The sequence below is a fragment of the Stegodyphus dumicola genome, chromosome 11 (assembly GCF_044657685.1).
Source record: "Stegodyphus dumicola isolate Sdum_Otavi_A_Nest chromosome 11, ASM4465768v1".
Taxonomy (NCBI): domain Eukaryota; kingdom Metazoa; phylum Arthropoda; class Arachnida; order Araneae; family Eresidae; genus Stegodyphus; species Stegodyphus dumicola.
Genome location: NC_140778.1, coordinates 42,978,594 through 42,997,669, shown reverse-complemented (window position 1 = coordinate 42,997,669; position 19,076 = coordinate 42,978,594). Strand labels below are relative to the sequence as shown.

At 30.2% G+C, this 19,076-nt stretch overlaps 1 protein-coding gene across 1 annotated transcript in view; it reads left to right on the top strand.

Annotated features, from left to right (window-relative positions):
• The first annotated feature begins 15,239 nt into the window (after positions 1 to 15,239).
• LOC118187328 (uncharacterized) overlaps positions 15,240 to 19,076 on the top strand; it is a 62,821-nt gene continuing 58,984 nt past the window's right edge. Inside the window, 2 exon segments of the mRNA XM_085826625.1 lie at positions 15,240 to 15,743; positions 18,756 to 18,955. Of these exon segments, the coding sequence (XP_085682751.1) occupies positions 15,609 to 15,743; positions 18,756 to 18,955 (335 nt within the window). The 5' untranslated portion in view covers positions 15,240 to 15,608.

The window sequence follows — 19,076 nt, the reverse complement described above, 5'->3', positions numbered from 1 at the left end:
GATTTTTTCCCCTCTGAAATTCCAAGAGAACAAATATCTTTTTCTGTGAAGGACAAGCTAAGACATTAAGATTGTCTAAGGGAATTTTAAAATCTGTTCCAATTTTTTGATGTTTTAGATAACACACTATAATACTTCACAGAGAGATCTTTGCAGCGGAACAGTGCAATAGTGACTTGCATATTAAAAGAATGGAGTAAGACTCATTCGAATACTACAAAAATGCATTTGTGAAACCAAGCAGCATTAATAATTCTGATAATTTGGATTTATAAGACGTTTTTAGAAATAAAAGATTACGTTTTTAGAAATAAAAGATGTTCTTTGTACCATGCAGCTGCTGCCAAGTTTTAACAACATAATAATCTCTCTTATTCACCAGATTTGGTCAGTTGCAAACTAATTTCTGTTCAGAAGTCCTTTGCAAAGGTTTCATTTCTTTAGGTAGAAACCCTTATATGCTTCGCCATATTCGATTGAATTAACAACAACTTTTAATCCTCTTAATTGAAAACTTAAAGGCACCCTATTTCAGAAGTTCAGAAAATGCTGCCTATGAAATATATGAGATATGCTGTAATTTTTAAATTAAGTATTTAAGCACTTTCTGGTTATCTGATTTCCCTCTGAAAAGTCGTTGGAGAGAAATATTTGGGATCTTTATGTCTGTTTCAATGATGCATGAAGTGTTGCCTTTTTTATATCTTCTTCCATGTAAGACATACACAGTTCTCAGTTTTTGCTCTGTTATTCTTTCCATGTACACAGTGATCTGTTTCACTAAAAATTTCCATAGTTTCCGACATAAATTCTCTTGCTTTAATTCCAAACTATAGAATTCAAATTTCATGGATCAAAGGACATAGTGGCCATTTTGGTAATGCTCAAACAGGTGACATAGCCAAAAAAGCAATTTTTAATCAAGATAGTTTTGAAATCATAATTCTAAGACCTTGTTCAAATTCCAAACATCAACTAAAATAGCTTGCTTCAAAGTATTGGCAAGATTTGTGGAATTATGCTTCACAGGGAAGAAATACATATAATTGATTCCCATTGTAAGCTCTGAATCTTTGCACACGAATCTTTCATTAAATTACCATATAACATCACATGGACCCTTCCCCACTATTATTTCTAGATAAGAAATATGACAAACTCTGACTTCTGTATATGTGGGGAACTGAGAACTTGATTGTTACAACTTTCTCATGCTCTGTAACTGAGGATAATCACAAAATCCTCGCAAACTGATCTGCTGGAATTCCAAAGGTTTCTAATTGAAGATAAATATCAGTATCCAAAGTGTCAAAAAATTATACAATGACTCTTGTTTCTATGGCCGAGATCTATTTAAGTGCAAGGTCCTGGTGCTGTATAAATTTAATGAACTTTTACATCTGTAAATATGTTCAAAAGGATTTCACATATGAACTTTATAAACTGTAATAACCTGCTCCAGTATATTATTTTAAGTACCGTTTTAAAAATTGCTTTGGTCCCTTGTCAAGATTATTTTCTGTGTTCCTATTTTTGCATTCCCAAATCCCTGAGCTTTCAGACTCTAACTTTGTTTTATTTATTTAACTTTTTTGTTTTATTTATTATATTTAACTTTGTTTGTAACAGTGTTTTTTGACGTTTTTCTCAAAGAGTTTGACCATGTGGACACTTCTTTAGATGTAATTCAAGATGTATTTTATGCATGCTAATATATATTGTACATATTAGAGACACAGAAATTTCTTGAAATTGATGAAATTTTGTTTTTCAGATTTTGTTTCATTGAGTGGGGGCTCAAAATTACACACAAAGGTGCATCTGACCCATGGGGTGGCACTGGATAAAATTGCAACTGTGTTGTTTAATTAAAAGTTGAAAATGTAAAAAAAGGGGGGATTTGTGATTACTTAATTGCTTTGTCTATAAGCTAAATTATTTTTTTCTCTTTAGTTCCGTAATGATTTTGAGTTTTAAATAAAATCTTATTTTATAAAAACCTCCTTTTTTTGTCGTTGAAAAGGTTTTTTTTTTTTTTTTTTTTTTTTTTTTTTTTGCATGCATATTAGCATTCTTCTTTTTACAGTAAACACGTATCGGGAATCTGGAAATTTTATGCTTTAAATAAATATTACTTTTGGTTGCATATCGCATTATGTTTTAAAATCGATAGTGCTTAGTGATGTTAACTGCTGCTTGCCTGAATAATTTAATAATAAAAATAAATTATTCTCAAATGAATCTTTTTAAGAATCCATAGTTATATAAAAGTGTAAAGCTTTGAATCTGGTCCAGGATCACTAATTCAAAAAATAACAGTGACTTGCCTAATATGGTAATAATATGTGGCTCTAGACAGAAATCTGATAACTACTCAGAAATTCAAAAGAGCTATTTGCTTCCTTCTTCCATTTCTAAATACAGTAGAATTCCAGATACCCTATAATCCTTGCTCAATTTTTGAAGTAAATAAACAAAATTTCAAATTTTAGACTAATCAACATGGCAGGTTTCTTCCCCTTTACAAATTTGTAAATAATTTTTTTTAAACAAAATTACATTTTATTTATGACCTATTTGGAATGTTTTTTTGATTAACTTTTAGTCTGGTATTTGTTGCTATAGTCAAAAGTTTGTCGTTGACTTTTTACTATTTTCCTATAAGCTAAATAGTTTAGATGGCAATGCAATGAAATGATTTTTTCAAAATTAGATTTCTAAAATTAAAATTTGAAATAATATTTCGTGCATATCATCGTTTAACGAACAAATTTAAGATATTGGTAACTGTTTGAGCTGTCACATAGAGGGAATAAAAAATCTTTTAAATGAAATTTTTACTGTAATTGCTGATTTTTGCCAAATTTTAAAAAAATCACTCAATTTTTTTGACTATTTGACGTAATTTATTTTGCAGTTTCAAAATCCAGAAATAAATTGGTTACAAAGTTTTGAAATTATCATAGAACTCTTCACCCTCTTTTAATAAAATAATAAGAAACTTAATTGAAGATTTTTCTACATTCTTTCCAAAAGAATATGCTACAATATGAAACAGAAGAGGATTCAATTTCAAGGTTCTGATATAATTATGTCCCACTATTTTTCTTGCTTTCACATCTCAAACATAATGGGATTGATTAGTGTTTAAATTTATTTGCCATAAAATCTATCACATCATTTTAAATTTTTTCCATTTCATAAATTTATAGTACAGTCAAAAGTCGTTAATCCGGACTCGTCGGGACTTCGGCGATTCTGGATTTTATCTCTATATCTTTTATCTTATTTATTCTGGATATTATCATTTTAAATCTGGTAAGATGGCATGCAGAAATTATAAAATTAAAAATATAAAAAACCATAATTTAGGAAATAAAGAACAATTATGATCTAAAGGGTAACAAAATTTACAAAAAAAGCTTAATATTTATTTGTTTACTTTATTAAACATTTCTTTCAATGTAAGTTGTTTAAGTTGCTTCATTTTTTATGTGATAATACATTCTCTTTAATTCTATAAACAGACATAATTTCTTGTTCAGTTACAAAGTTCTGCTGTTCAAGTCCTCTAATTGCTGTGTCGAGAATACCGACTAATTTGTCAATCAAAATTTTTTCATTTTCAATAACCTCTGTTACTTTCTTCGCTGTCGGAAGCAAATTATAATGACGAGGAATTTGATTTAAATCATATCAAAGACGGAGTACATCGAGATGAAATACTACATTTAGTAAGGAATTATAAGCCAAATAAAATAAAAACATCTGCCCTGAAGATAAGGATAGTGCTGACAAATCAACTTCCAATTCATTGCGCGCCGCCGCGGCGTTAAAGATAAACAAAGTTTAGATGAACAAACGTTAAAGTTTAGATAATCAAAGGATATGCCTTTATCCATTTTTTCAGCAATTCCACTTTCTGTTTAATGGACTTCGAAACATACTTTCTCTTTGTAGATCCTTTACATATTAGTAAATATATATCAAATTTTATTTGACATAATCGAAAGTTCAAGCCTTCTTTTATAAAATTTCTCTAACAGTCTGCAAAAAATAATAAGCTGAATCCAATTCGAAGATTAAGGAACAACACAATCTGCAACATTAACTGAATTAGATAATTTTAGCTTAGCTTATACCGTCCGTTATACATTAAACGTGCATTCGTAAACGTATATTGCGCACGCTCACACGCATATTCGCAGCCGTAAAGGTCTTACGCGACGCATGCGCAGAAAGTTTGTAGCTTTGAGGTCCGGATTATAGATCATTCCGGATTATTTGTGTCCGAATTGATGACTTTTGACTGTATTCCTGTTTATTGGAACTAAAAATATGTTTTTTTAATATATTATAAGATTAATGAATAACGACCATTTATTAGGAGTTCTCACATGCTGTATAAATTAATTTTACAAGTTTTAAATATTAGTACATCACTGTGATAAATGAGATTGTAAAAATAAGTGGCAACAGTTGTAGACACATTAAGTTATTTCAAAGCAAGAAAAATGAAAAATGAGCAATGTCCTCACCGGGCCTCGAACCACGGACCTTTTGAATACGTGTCGAGTGTGCTGACACTGCACCATGAAGGCATGCTAAGAAGGTGGGAGAAATACCTTATATACTCCCCCTTTTAAAGGGCGACTGGGGTTTTAGGATCCCAGTCACCAAATCCTGGTGGTGAAGAATCATCATTTACCACCTTTTAGTTTGGATGCCACTGTAGAGACATTAGGTTATTTTGAAGCAGGAGAGATAAAAAAATTACTTGAACCACGGGCCTCTCGAATACACGTCGAGCGTGCTGACCACTACACCACAAAGCCATGCTAAGAAGATGGGAGAAATACTTTATACAGTAAGACAGAGTTCTAAAGATTTTTAAAATGTATGGAATTAAAAAAATTGTACTTTTTTTATAGAGTTGGATGAAGTGAATGTAATGTCCTATTATGTAGCATGAGAGTGTGAAATCATTTAGATCGAATATTAATTGAAGAACTGGACTGCTTGAAACTCACTGGAAAGGTTCCTTGCAATAATGAAGCATTACAAGAGATGGATAGAATGATAAATTAATAGACCATCATCAGCTTCATAACTTAGAAACGAAAAAATGTTAATACAAAGTAAAAATTTTTTTTATACTTTTTTTTTTTTAAATTTGAATCCCGTAACTGATTTTCGACTCTTCTATTCAGTCACATATGAAAATTCAGTTACTGTATATCTAAAAACCTTTTAATATATTTCAATATTTGAAATACAATTTTCTAGTAGTTTTCAGTTTTTCCTTCAACATCTTTTAGTGTTTGAATAAGTTTTCAGAAGTGTATGTATGTGATATAATTGCTATTTGTGTATTAAATAATAATCATGATAATCATTATTCTTTTCTAGTAAATGAAGATCTAAAAGAATTACACATTTATTTATTAAGAAGAGGACGTGTGTGTGTGTGTGTGTGATTATGGCAAAGCCTCGAGGGCTATCTGCCTAAGGGGAGGGATGCCTTCGTGGAGGACTTTCTAAGGGAAACTGGCTCGTATACACGTTACACATGGGGAAAACCACGAAAACGCCCATGCAGCCAGCCCGTTCGCGGGATTCGAACCTCGGACCGAACTACCAGTGTTCAGCGACTTTACCGCTCGGCCGCTGGTGGGCTAAGAAGAGGACGAAAAAGAGTTAATAAAGAGCGATGGGAAAAGTCCTTAATCAAAGTTAGTAAATCAATACATTAAAGCAAGAATTTATTTTTCATAAGTTTTTCCTTTTTTAGCTAGAAGTTTTAGTTCCCCCCAAGTAATTTTTATTTTCTAAACCTAGATTAATATGAAATTTAGCATTTATTTCAAATTTTAAAATTAAAATATTGAAGCAACCTATTTAAAATACAGGATGTGTATTTTAAATACTCAATGTAAATTTTCACATTAAATTGATGTGCTTTTGTCATTTATGAGATTTTCATTTTACGTTTTGATATTTCCCCTTCACTATCAAAATGGCTGTTCTATTTCAATAGATTTAGAATTTGCAGTATTTGTTAACAGTACCTTGAATCAGTATTCTGTCACATTATATTATGATTTATATTTGTGGATTAACCTTTTTTAACAAAAGTAAATTACATAAATCCCTTGACTTATGTCTAATATCTAATACAGTACAAAGTCTTTAATCCGGACTTGTCGGGACTTCAGCGTTTCTGGATTAGGGGTTTTTCCGGATTATAGATCATCAATTTAAATCTGGTAAGGTGGCATGCAGAAATTATAAAATTAAAAATATGAAACCATAATTTATGAAATAAAGAGCAATTATGATCTAAAGGGTATCAAAATTTACAACAAAAAAAAAAGCTTAATATTTATTTGTTTACTTTGTTAAATATTTCTTTCAATATAAGTTGTTTAAGTTGCTTCGTTTTATCTGCTAATACTTTCTCCTTAACTCTATAAACAGACATAATTTCTTGTTGAGTTACAAAGTTCCGCCGTTCAAGTCCTATTAATTGCTGTACCGAGAATACCGACTAACTTGTCAATCGAGATTTTTTCATTTTCACTTACCTCTCTGTCACATTTTTCATGTCTTTATCCATTTTTTGCAGCAATTCCACTTTTTGTTTGATGGACATCGAAACATGCTTTCGCTTTATAGATCCTTTGGCAGCTCCAGAATCGGAAACTCTTTTTGACATAATCGAAAGTTCAAGCTTACTTTTTATAAAATTGCTCTAACAGTCTGCAAAAAATAATAAGCCGGATCCATTTAGAAGATTAAGGAACAACGTAATCTGCAACATTAACTGAAATAGATAATTAGATAATTTTAGCCTAGGTTATACCATCCGTTATACGTTAAACGTGCATGCGTAAACGTATTATACGCATGCATAAACTCGTATGTGCATGTGTAAACGATACGCATGCGCAGAAAGTTTGTAGCTTTGAGGTCCGGATTATAGTCATTCTGGATTGTGGATGTCTGGATTAAAGACTTTGTACTGTATAAATAATATGAGGACTTATTTCTTTATGAAGGAAAGATTTTTTTAAAGGTACGAGCCCTTTTTAATAAGCATAATATGCATAAAAAATTTCTTGTAAAATCGGCTTTTTTATCAAAACACCTTAATTTTCACAAACAAGTTTTAGAATATTTTTTCTTAATGTGGGTTAAAAGATTCTATTTAATGCAATTAAAATGAAAAGTAACATAAAATTGGTGTGCTGCGTGAACAAAATTAATAAGTAACTACATATGACAATTTATGTCAGTGAACTTAGAAATTTTAAAAAAATACTTGTATATACAAAATTCATGTACATAATACATTGTAGAGCATTTATATAGAGAAAAGCTATAAATATTTTATTGTATGATGTAGTTCGAAATGCTAATCAATACACAATCCAACATCACAAGTTTTGCATTCATATTGAGTCAGCTTTCGCTGATTGGTAATTTTTGAGTGAAATGTATACCTTATCTTTCCTTAATTCCCATTAACACATTTATATAGTTATGAGAAATACTGTCCAGCACGATGTAAAGGATTATTTCCCAAATGCCTAGTGTAGATTAATCTGTTTTGTTCCATTAGCTGGTGAATTAAGTTGCTTTGGAATTGTAATGATGGAATACTTTCATATTTATTTCTTTTGAATAATAGCTTTGCATTGAAAACAGTCATATCCAAAAAAGTGAAAAACAATTTTCAGTACTATTTCATCGTTTTTCTGAAAGCTGGATAGTGCTGCAGTATTGAATCTCTTTCATCAAATCTTCCCCATTTTTTTATTTTTGCCATTTATTATGCATTCTCTTTTAAGAATGTACTCTCATCTCTCTCTTTTTTTCCCAAATGACATTACATTTGAGTTATGTATTGTTATAAGTAATGTTACTTCTTTTTCTTATCTTTGAATGAGGGACTTTGAGAATATAAAAACACGTTAAAAATATTTTAATTTACTTGCATTTTTGAGTTTTGGAGAGGAAGAGAGAAATGATTGTCTAGCAGTGATGAAAGGGGTGTACGAGATAAAAAATTTTGAGAACCACTGATCTGGGGGAAAATATGCCAGTATCTTCTTTTGTAATAAGAAGCTGAAATAAAATATTTTATCTTGATGTATTGCAATGTGTATTTATTACTTGGACTTGTATTTTATTTCAGTATGTTTTATGCATAAATTACACAAGCCTTTAAAATACAGTGAATTAGTATTACAACATTTCCTGTGACATATTATTGATTCTTATTACAGTTTATAAACTTTATAGCCTATGAACTATCATTATCAAGGTGATATATAATTCTTCTTCTTAATTAAATAGTTTATAATTATTTAATAATATCCTCAAATATGCTGTAACAATGTCCTAAAAATAATATTGTAGTAATATTTTTAAATGTAGAAAGCCAGCAATTATACATGCTGAACTTACCTTTTTATTAATTTTTTTGTAAAGTTAGAATACTATAAAATAGAAAATTGTTCATTTGAACAAAACTAATAGCAGATTTCTGCATTTTTGTGTATTGCTTTTTATAAATTATCTGTTTTCCATAATCTATGTACCAATGCCAGTGTCTCAACTGAAGAAAAGAAAAAAAAGGTTAAAAATTGGGTACTTTTCCATTTTGTCGGCGCAAGCGATAAAGTCGCCAAAAATGGTACAACCAATGCCAAACGGAATATTCTCGCTGGTAACCTTTTACGCCCCATTTTCAAAACAAGTCGCAGCCACTTTTTATCAGATTTGTTGCAAATATGGCTTATTGTAACCTCTTTTGTATCATCTCTCCTCCTTGAAATAATTCTAACTTTTACATGAGGTTTAGTTTTTATTTTAAAGCGATTTTATTTTATAGCAATTTTTCTCTACTTCGTTTTCACCCCAACTGTTTGTATTATGAACGGACTGTTCCAGCTTAATTAATATGCAAAGACATGTATAAATATCTTGCATCGCTCTTGTTCACTAGTCCTTCTTGTTCCTGTTTCCATTGCTCTTTGGGTGTTGTTCCAGCTCACATTTAGAGACGTTCTTGTGAAGCGTTTCGTCCAGCGTTGAGTGGCTCTTCAGTGCCGCGGTTCCGGGCCATGTTTGTTTTCCTGCATTCCGCAAAGCGGTGATGTATTTCAAGTTGTGGTTTCTAGTGAGCAACTGCTGTGTGCGGCATCTTTTCCAAGGTTAAGCAGCGATGTTTTTCAAGCTGTGGTTTCCCGTAAGCAACTGCAGTGAGTGGCATCATTAACAAAAGTGTTTTCAAGGTTAAGCGGTGATATATTACAAGTTGTGGTTTCCTGTGAGCAACTACTGTGGGCGGCAACTTTAACACAAGTGTTTACCAGGTGTAGCGGCGATATTTTGTCAAGCTGTGGTTTCCCGTAGGCAACTGCGATGAGTGGAATCTATAAACTCAAGTATATTCAAGGTTTAATTTTTTTTGGCCAAAAGCATAGACCTATTTAGTCAAGTGAAATTCACATTAATCATGTAGTTTTTGTTCTGTGATATGTTTTACGCGAGTTATTGAATGCCAGTATTCATAGAACAGGTAATATATTTGTTGTATCATTAATAGTAAAAAAGTAAAAAAAACCCCTTGGGGTTTAATGAATAGTTAACTAAGTGCACTTTGTGGCAATGATTATGTTACAATAACTTTAAGTTTCAAGTATTTATCAAATCTATTTATTGTATTTTGATTTTTATATATATTGTTAATAAATTGGTAAAATTTAAAACTTTTGTCATCCATGTCTGCATAATACATAATCTTAGGGTATTTCTTCTGCTATAATTATTTCTGCTAAATGTTTTCTATAACCTTAAACTTTGTTTTTGCATCAAGATTGATTGTTTCTTTCAATGCTGGCATACAATTGCATAGAATTTTTACCAAATAGTTCAATTTTATGCCCTAAGGCCATTCGTGGTAATTAAGTGTATTAGGATGCAATCACACCGCTCACTCAAAGGCAAAAATATAGAAAAAGCAAAGTCAAGGGTTAAATTCATCAATTCTAATGAGAATGCACTAGCAAAGTAAAGCATTGCGGTTTTACATAATTTCTAAGTAAGGTATTTGTACAAATTTAAATAATTCTTGCATTTAAACTTTTACTCCAAATTAAAATTTAACTAGAAATTAATGTAGGTAATTACTGAGAGAATTAGATTTTTGTAGTTTAGTTTACATGAGATGAGATCACTTCGGGTCACGTGGTATGAAATGGCGAATCAGGATGTTGTACCATGAAAGCATAGTAAATTCTTAAATTAATGTCTTTTTACAAAATTTTAAATGATATTAAAACGTTTATGCCTTCAAAATAAAAAAATTCTTAGAACTAACATTTGTTAAAATTTTTTTTATGCGTATACTGTGTGTTGTCGCCAATAAAGTCTGCTTGGCGAGGTTTGCACCGACGAAACGGAAAAGTACCAAAAATTGTTTAATGTTTTAAATCTTTGAAATATAGCTCATAGTGACCTCAAAGTATTCAGAAAATGAAGAATAAGAAATGAAACCATATTCAGAAATAGACATGTGCAGAAATATAATAGAATGAATAAGTGTGCATCTTATTAAAGTAGTAGCATAACTGATGTTGCTAACTGGACAATTGAAACATTTCATCCTCTTGTTAATGAGTGTGTTATGTAAAAGTATGCAACATGCTAATTTAAAATGACTCAGTATTTAGCAACCATAGGTTAAATTCCAAACATTGCATTTCATATTGCATGGACTAAAAATGGTGAAGAAAATACAAATTAACTTCTGCTGTTTTAAAAAAGTGTGCAGATTTAAAAAATTCTGGTTCACAAACATATGCAGCGATATTCATAAACCAGTTTTTCTGAAATTTCTGAGAACTAGTATCTGTGCTGTGCCCCCATAGCACAAAACATCCTCAGGATGTCCCATTTAAGTCGCAATATCCCGGGACATACTTAGGATGTCCTAAGGATGTTGATTCTCAGATGTCCTGAGGAGATCGTAATTTAACATCCTGAGGATGTCTTATTTAAGTCGCTATGTCCCGGGATATGACAGGATGTCCTGAAGATGTTGATTCTCAGATGTCCTGAGGAGTTCACCAATTTCACATCCTGAGGACATTCATTCTGCATTGTCCGGAGGACTTTCCTTGTCAAACATTTTGAGGATATTTGTTCTCAAATTTACCAGTTTTAATTTTTTGACATTGCACATCTGAAACTTGCACATTATTTTATTTTTCATATGTATTTTACTAAGTTGTTTCTAAATGCTGTACATTAAAGATATTGATATGATTAATGATTTATTCTTGTTATTTTGTTATTAATTTTAACTGCTATTTTTTCTGACGTTTTTAAAAATTTATTTAGTCATGGAAAAGATTTTTTTCAATGGATTAGCATTTTCTAGAATATTTGCAAAATTCTAAATAACATATATTTTTTTTATAAAAAATGTATAAATTACATGTATAATTACTTACAGATTACAAACCCTACTACAAATATAGGTAAAATTAGATATATATATATTTAATTACGGAAACGAATTTTTTTTTTTAAATTTGGGTGTAGAGACATTAGGTATTCTTTTGGAAGCAGGAAACATGAAAAATTAGCAACTGCCTTCGCCGGGAATCGAAGGACGGACCTCTGGAATACCGGCCCAGTGTGCAGAACCACTACACCACGGAGACACGCTAGGTGTGGTGGTGGTGTATTTAATTATGGAAAAGCACACTAGGGCTATCTGCCTAAGGGGAGGGATGTCTTCGTGAAGGACTTTCTAAGGGAAACTGGCTCGTATACACGTTACACGTGGGGAAAACCACGAAAACATCCATGCAGCCAGCCCGTTCGCGGGATTCGAACCTCGGATCGCATTACCAGGGTTCAGCGACTTTACCGCTCGGCCGCTGGTGGGCCGAAGACTCACTAGGAGAAATACCTTATATTACTTCTCTTTTTAAAGGCCGACTTTTTTTTAAGGGGATCCAATCACTAAATCCTGGGTGTGGATATACCTCATCCAACACCTTTTTAATTCGGGCGCCACTGTAGAGACATTAGGATTTTTTTTGGGAAGCCGTAGAGATGAAAAATTAGCAACCGCCTTCGCCGTGAATCGAACCACGGACCTCTGAAATACCGGCCCAGCGTGCAGAACTATTACACCACGAAGGCACGCTAGGAAAGCGGGAGAAATACCTCATAAGGAAATTTTTTTTCCTCTAATTACAGGACAGAAAATGTTTTTCAATCGCGCGATCTGTTATTGATATTGAATTACAGTCGTGCGATAATTTCGCAGTAAAGATACATCTCTGATGACTATCCAAAATTCTAGAAACTTTGGTCTTATATAGAGATGGTCGTCTTATAGAAATAATGCTTAATATCAATATTTATTTATAATCTCAGAACTATTGGTCACTTTCAGAAGTGGTCGTTTGAGAGGCGATATTCTATATATTTATTTACTGATACTCTCAGATTCCAAAATTTGTTTATATTCTCAGAAATATTGGACGGAAGGTGGTCGTCCCATACATGCAAAATTTTACATTTCATTAAAAATGAATTCGGCATTATTTAACTATTTCCCTTTTAATTAATTAATTAGATAAAGAAAAAATTAGGAAATAGTACTGTTTATTACGGAATAATGTAGGAAGTTCTACAGAACTATATTCTTTCGCGTCATTGCACATTGTATCCGGCAAACTACTAGTTCCTCGTATTCTTCCGCAAATCCGTAAACATCTGTCTGATTTGAAACGAAATCCAAAATGGCTGCGCTTGAGGTTAACTTGTATGGATATTTTTTGTTGCATGAAAGGTAAGTTCAGTTGCAATACTTGTATATTTACTTTTTTTGCTTTTCGAATTTATGTCATTTTGACAGTTAAATGTTTCACAGCTTTATGAATTGTTACCATTCTGTCGTGAATTACGTGTATCTCAATGGCTGGCTGTCTTTTCAAATATCTACTTTGCCCTGCTATCCAAATGTTTATGACTGAATTTTTTTTAGTCTAGTTTATGCATTCAGTTTCAAAATAATATGTGTGATCAGATTGCTTATTATTTTATTGCAGCAATAAATTTATGTTAAATAGTTTGAACAAATGTATAAAAATAAGAGTTTGCATTGTTTTGTCCAAAATATGTATGGTTGAAACATTATCTTAATCTAGTTTGTAATTCAAGTTTTATGGGGGGTACTGTTCTGTTATTGGGACCAGAATCGGAAATGTATGAACCTGTGTTCGTAAGTATGTGCATAGATGTGTATATGTAGACACACAAACATACAAATATACAAGCATACATAAATACAATTCTGAACCTGGTCCTGATAACAGAACAGTACCTTTTTTTAATATTTTTTGAATATTTTATAAAAGGATTAAGCATTTTTCAAACTGCATATCATTTTAAGATTCGACTTGCAGGAAGACAAAATATGGTCATTCAATCAAATGCTTATGATTGCTTTTAACATTTTCTCATAAATATTGTTTGCATTTTTATTGTAATTTAGATACTTTAGTTATGTAAAGTGAACATGCGAATATTAGTAAAGCTGAAGAATATGAATAGCTACCATAATGCATGTATTTTTTCATCAAGCCCATTGTTTTAGAAACCAATGCACCATTATTATATGCTGGCTTATTTTATAGTTATATGCAGTTTAATTTTATGTTCATGTTACTGTAGTATTGTCATATAATAAAAGTATTGATAATTTTTGTTGAATCTTGCAAGTTGCCTAACATTCAGAATTATTACTACCGAATTTTACTGATAGGTTTTTTTTGAGTTGACATAATCTGTCTGATAAATAAAATAAACTGGTGTTTAAATTATATGCATTTCTCTTAATGTTTCATTGAAAGTGAGATGGAAATATAAATGCTATCCAGAAAAGTGAATTCTTTTTGCCTGAAATAACAAACTGTACTAAATGATTAATGTTTATATCATTTTAGAAATGTCAATATTAAAGTTTCTCCCCTTCTCTTCTTTGATTTTGAAATAATTTATAATAAAATAATATATGCATAAGTGTAATTAATGTAAAGTGTCATTCAATAATATAATTTATTTTTACTGATATTTTTATATTTCTTATCTGGGTTTTCTTTTGGTGTTAGAAGGAGGAAAAGACTGTAATGTTTTAATTAAGGAAATAATTAAAACATTACAGTCTTTTAAATAACACAGTTACAGTAATGTTTATTGAAGCAACCAGTACTGTGTGATTGCCAGTGATTGAATAATGTTAAAATGCATTGTTCATAAGGAAATTTGCTTATCTTTGTGTTATAGATTTTATTTTGACACAAGCTGAAATTTGAATTATTGGAAGCACTTTGAAAACCCGAATTATTTCCAGAATCATTAATCAGGCCAATATATAACATACAAATTTTCATACAAAATTATTTCTTTTAGCATATTATAAAGAGCTCATTTAATTTTATTATTTGTACAAATTTTAGACAAAAGTAGCATGTAACAGTTAAAGATTTATTGAAGCCTACTTGTTACTTGTGGTAACAAAGAAGTGTGAAAGATATTGCCACATTAGCGAACATGATGATCATTGATGCTTAGTTTAGTAATTTAATAATATGTTGAGAAATGCTGGGAACTTTCAGAAGTAGACATTTCGGAAATGATGGGCTTGATAAGAAATTTACATGGTTTTATTATTTATTCTTTAGTTAAGAAAGGATTTTAGATGTTCATGTGAAAGAATTCTGTTTAATTATATGTGAAAGAATTGTTAAAGTTTGGCATTTAAAAAAATGAATTAATAATATGCAATTATCTTTTTATTATACATATATTACTATATATTTCTAATGCGCTATGTAAATGTCAGTGCTAAACAATTGAGATACTATTGTCAGGGCAATCTTTTCTTATACATGAAAAATTCTGATACTTTCTTATCATCTGCCCTCACAGCTTCAACTTATGCTAAAACAGCAAGAGTATGCACACGATAATAGCAAACTATGAATATGCATACCACACACATGTATTTACATGCTTTATATTTAATCTTTATTTCTATTATTATTATATTATTTCTATTATTATTATTTTCTATTATTTCTATTATTATTATTTATTTCTATTAATATTATTATTTATTATAAAAAAAGTTTAAATCTGATATGATAACATGTTATCATATCAGATTTAAACTTTTTTTCCCCCATTTTGCATATTAATTGTAGTGAGAAGTTGTTGATTGTCAGAATTATAATGTTCAACAATTTAATGAGACATCAGGCAATGATTAACCATGGAACTGTTTCTAATCCCTAAACTCATTTGTATATCATATAACTACACATAAGTATGCATATTTTATAAATGTTTTAAATTATAAGTACATATATGGATAATGATAAACTTGCATGTATTATAATATTGTGCATAAGTATATTCATTTCATCAAAATAAATGTAAGTTACTTTAAAGACGATTAAGTCAAAAATGAAAGCATGTGTAAATTGTAATGTATTCAGGATAGTACTGTAGAAGAGTAAATGATATGTTTTTTAAAACTTATTTTTCTCCCCAAAATTTTGTTTTGCCATGAGTATTCAAGTGTGGATGCTTGGGAATTGGAACGGTTTGGATACAAAAAGGCAAAGCTTTCTGTGAAATTAGAACTTTTGAAGGTTTGCTATTTTATTTATATTAAATTACTTGCCATGATTTCAAAATATTATCTGTAACAAATGTATAGCATTTTCATTTCGTTTTTTTAAATTTTGTGTATTTTGTTAGAGTAAATCTTGGAAGTAAAAATGATATGTGATTTCTTAAAACTAGGTTTTTGCTTTATTTACTATAAGTGCTAATTATAAAATACTATATTTTTCTCTTGCATGTTGTTGCTTTTTTAGAACCGGGCTCTTAAATTTTGAAAAAATATTCATGTAATTTTTCCTTTTTCCAGTGCTTGTTCAGAGAACAATCTTCCCTAAATTTTAAAAGGAATTCGTGCATGTAGTGATTATTTTCATCTTACTAACTAAGACAAACTCTCGCAAATTACTTGCGAAGGTCATGTCAAACTTTCCTCTTCTAACTGTTGAATTTTATGCTAGCCTAAATGCCTATTCTAAAATCTTTGACTTTTTGGAAGATGTTGCAGCAAGTTCTGAAGCACTGTAGTGTATCTGGCAAAACAATTGTAGAGCAAATGTGATGTGTTCAAAATAAAATCATCATTCAGAATGATTTTGTTTCAGTTTCAATTTAATTTCTATTGGTTAATAATTATTATTGGCTAAAGTGTTTACATAAGTGTCAGCATCACTGAGCATTATGCAAGAATCATATGACAGTGATTAATTTTGAAATGATGCAGTTTAGAGACATTTATTATGAGAAAAATTTTAACAATAATTTAACTATATAGTTATTAATCACATTTAAATTTAATAACCTTCCCTAAATAAAATGTTTGAAAAAATATTTTAATGCATTAATTTATTCAACATGGTCATTATAAAGTTAATTTGCAATACCAGAAAAGTTTAATTTGTTATTTTTATTAAAAAAGCATTATGTATTCAAATTTTGAAATAGCAATAATTATTATTAAGTTTCTATTCTAGAAAACATTTTAATTTTTAATGAACAGATTAGTTACTTCATAATGTAAAAATCTTTTGCACACTTTACTAACAAAATACAAAATGAACCAGTAAAATACCAAATACCAAAACATTAAATGAATTTATCAGAATAATTTAATTAATTTTTTAATTATATATATATAATTAACCTAAATAATCAAATCCAAATTTGTAGAAATTTAAACAAAAGTGCTTGTCGAAAAATCTAAAACTTATTGTACATATGTCACTTTTGTTTCATTGATAATAAACACAATTTAATTCACTTGATGATAAATGTAATTTTGAATGTTGGTTGACAAAATTCAATAAGAAGAAGTGAAAAAAAAAATATCTCGCTAACAGTTGAAAGCATTTCTTGTAAACAGACTGATAACTTTTAAAGCACTGGAATGCTCATTGATACTTTTGCATTATCTGCCCAGCACACCCACAAAATCACCAGTTGTTAACAATTCCTTTTTTACCAGTCTAACCTGAGAAGAAAGTTGCTATTTTCATAAAATGACGTTGAGCTGAAAATTACATAAAGCAGCAATGAATTAGTGAAATTAAAAACACAAGAAACATTCATAGTGAGACGGTAAATATTGCATAAAACAAACATTCATAACAGAGCACTCAAAATTTCATAAAATGGTTGCAAATTAACCAAAATAAAAATACAACACACATAAAAAATAAAGCACTTTCTGTTTTCTTGGATTGTGTGCATAGGGAGATATTTTAACTTAAAAAAGAAGAAGGAGAATTGGTATTGGTGAGCAAACTAGCACTGCTGTTCATGTACACAATTGATCTGTTTTGACTTCAAAAAAACTTAGGAGAATTGCTTTCATTCAGGGGGGAGGACAATTTTTTTGATATTCTTTTTTTCATATTAGACGCACAGACTTCTTGCAGGTAATGGCATCAATCAGTAGTTGTGGGAGACATATCGAGACAATAAGAACTGTAAGAATGAGAAAACTTACCAGATCTCTATTCTTTAGACCAACAATAAATATCAATTTCCTGCTCACATTCGAACACTTTGCTCAAAATCTTTAACAGTGCATTTTCATACAATTTGCTTTATGGGAATGCCAGAATGGCACCCATGATGTGCTGGCACAATATGTATGCAACCATTAGTAGATCGCCAGAAAAAGTACATGTTCGTTATGTTCTGTGTTGTCTACTTTGGTTAACTAATGATGATTCTCTTTACCAGTGGGTGGATAATACAAAAGTACCCTCTCATTAATTCACTTTGCTATAAACATGTGGAATGAATTTTGAAGCTGTAGAACACCTGCATTTTTAAAACATGTATTTAACCACAGATGATGGAAGAGAGCATTTTTTTTACTTGGGCATTCAATTTGTTACACAAGAATTTGAATATCTGTAGTGTTTTATTATGAATTATTAGAAAATAAAATTAGTATGTATGACATTGAAGAAATTGAACTTTACAGATCGAGCAAACATTCTATGATAAAGTTCCCACACACATCCTGTCATACATATATTAACTTTTTTTTTTTTTTTTTTTTAAAGAAGGTGAAGAAGTTGATTTATGCTAAACTAAGGTTGCTTTTTTGCCTAAATTAAACGTTTACATTGGTTCCTCTTCCAGTTTGGTTAATATAAGTATGTTAATTATATCATTGACATGACACTTATATCCATTAATGACTGTAGTTAACTATGGTGCAAGTAAACATGCTGTTACATTAGTTGATTTCCGTTAAAGGGACTTTCTCTCTGTGCAGTTATTATTGCAATTTATGTGTACCTTCCAAAGTTTCTGAAATGTATGGTGTGCAATTAATGCATAGAGAGGTTTAGAGGACAAAACAAAAGGAGAAAAAAATATCACATTTATGTTATTGCTGTAAATCATGATGTAATGAAGTTTAATTGATTTCAGTTTTAAATCCAGTAATAATATGAGTTACATTTCATTTAAACTTACTATACAGAAAATTGTGTAAAATTATTGTTGTTTAAAATAGTGCTAGTTTTGTTTCTGAAATGATATTTTATGTTTTCTGGGTTTAGCGATTACTTGAGCTACAGTTTGACAGCAATGCTAAATTTAAAGGAGAAGTAAATAAGCAAGATGCACAGTCTCTACGTATTCTTCCTATTGGTCGAGATATTGATGGTAATATGTATTGGTATCAATTAGATAAAGAACATAATATGAGATTATATCGACAAGAAGTTGGAGAAGAAAATGTTTGGCAACTTTTATGCTCGTAAGTTAATTTTGGTGTACATATTGAGTTCAATAATGGCATTAAAATAAATTTACTTATTGCATTTGTTAATAAAATTTCTGTGTAAAATGAGTAAAATTTCTTCTTTTTCATTGCCACA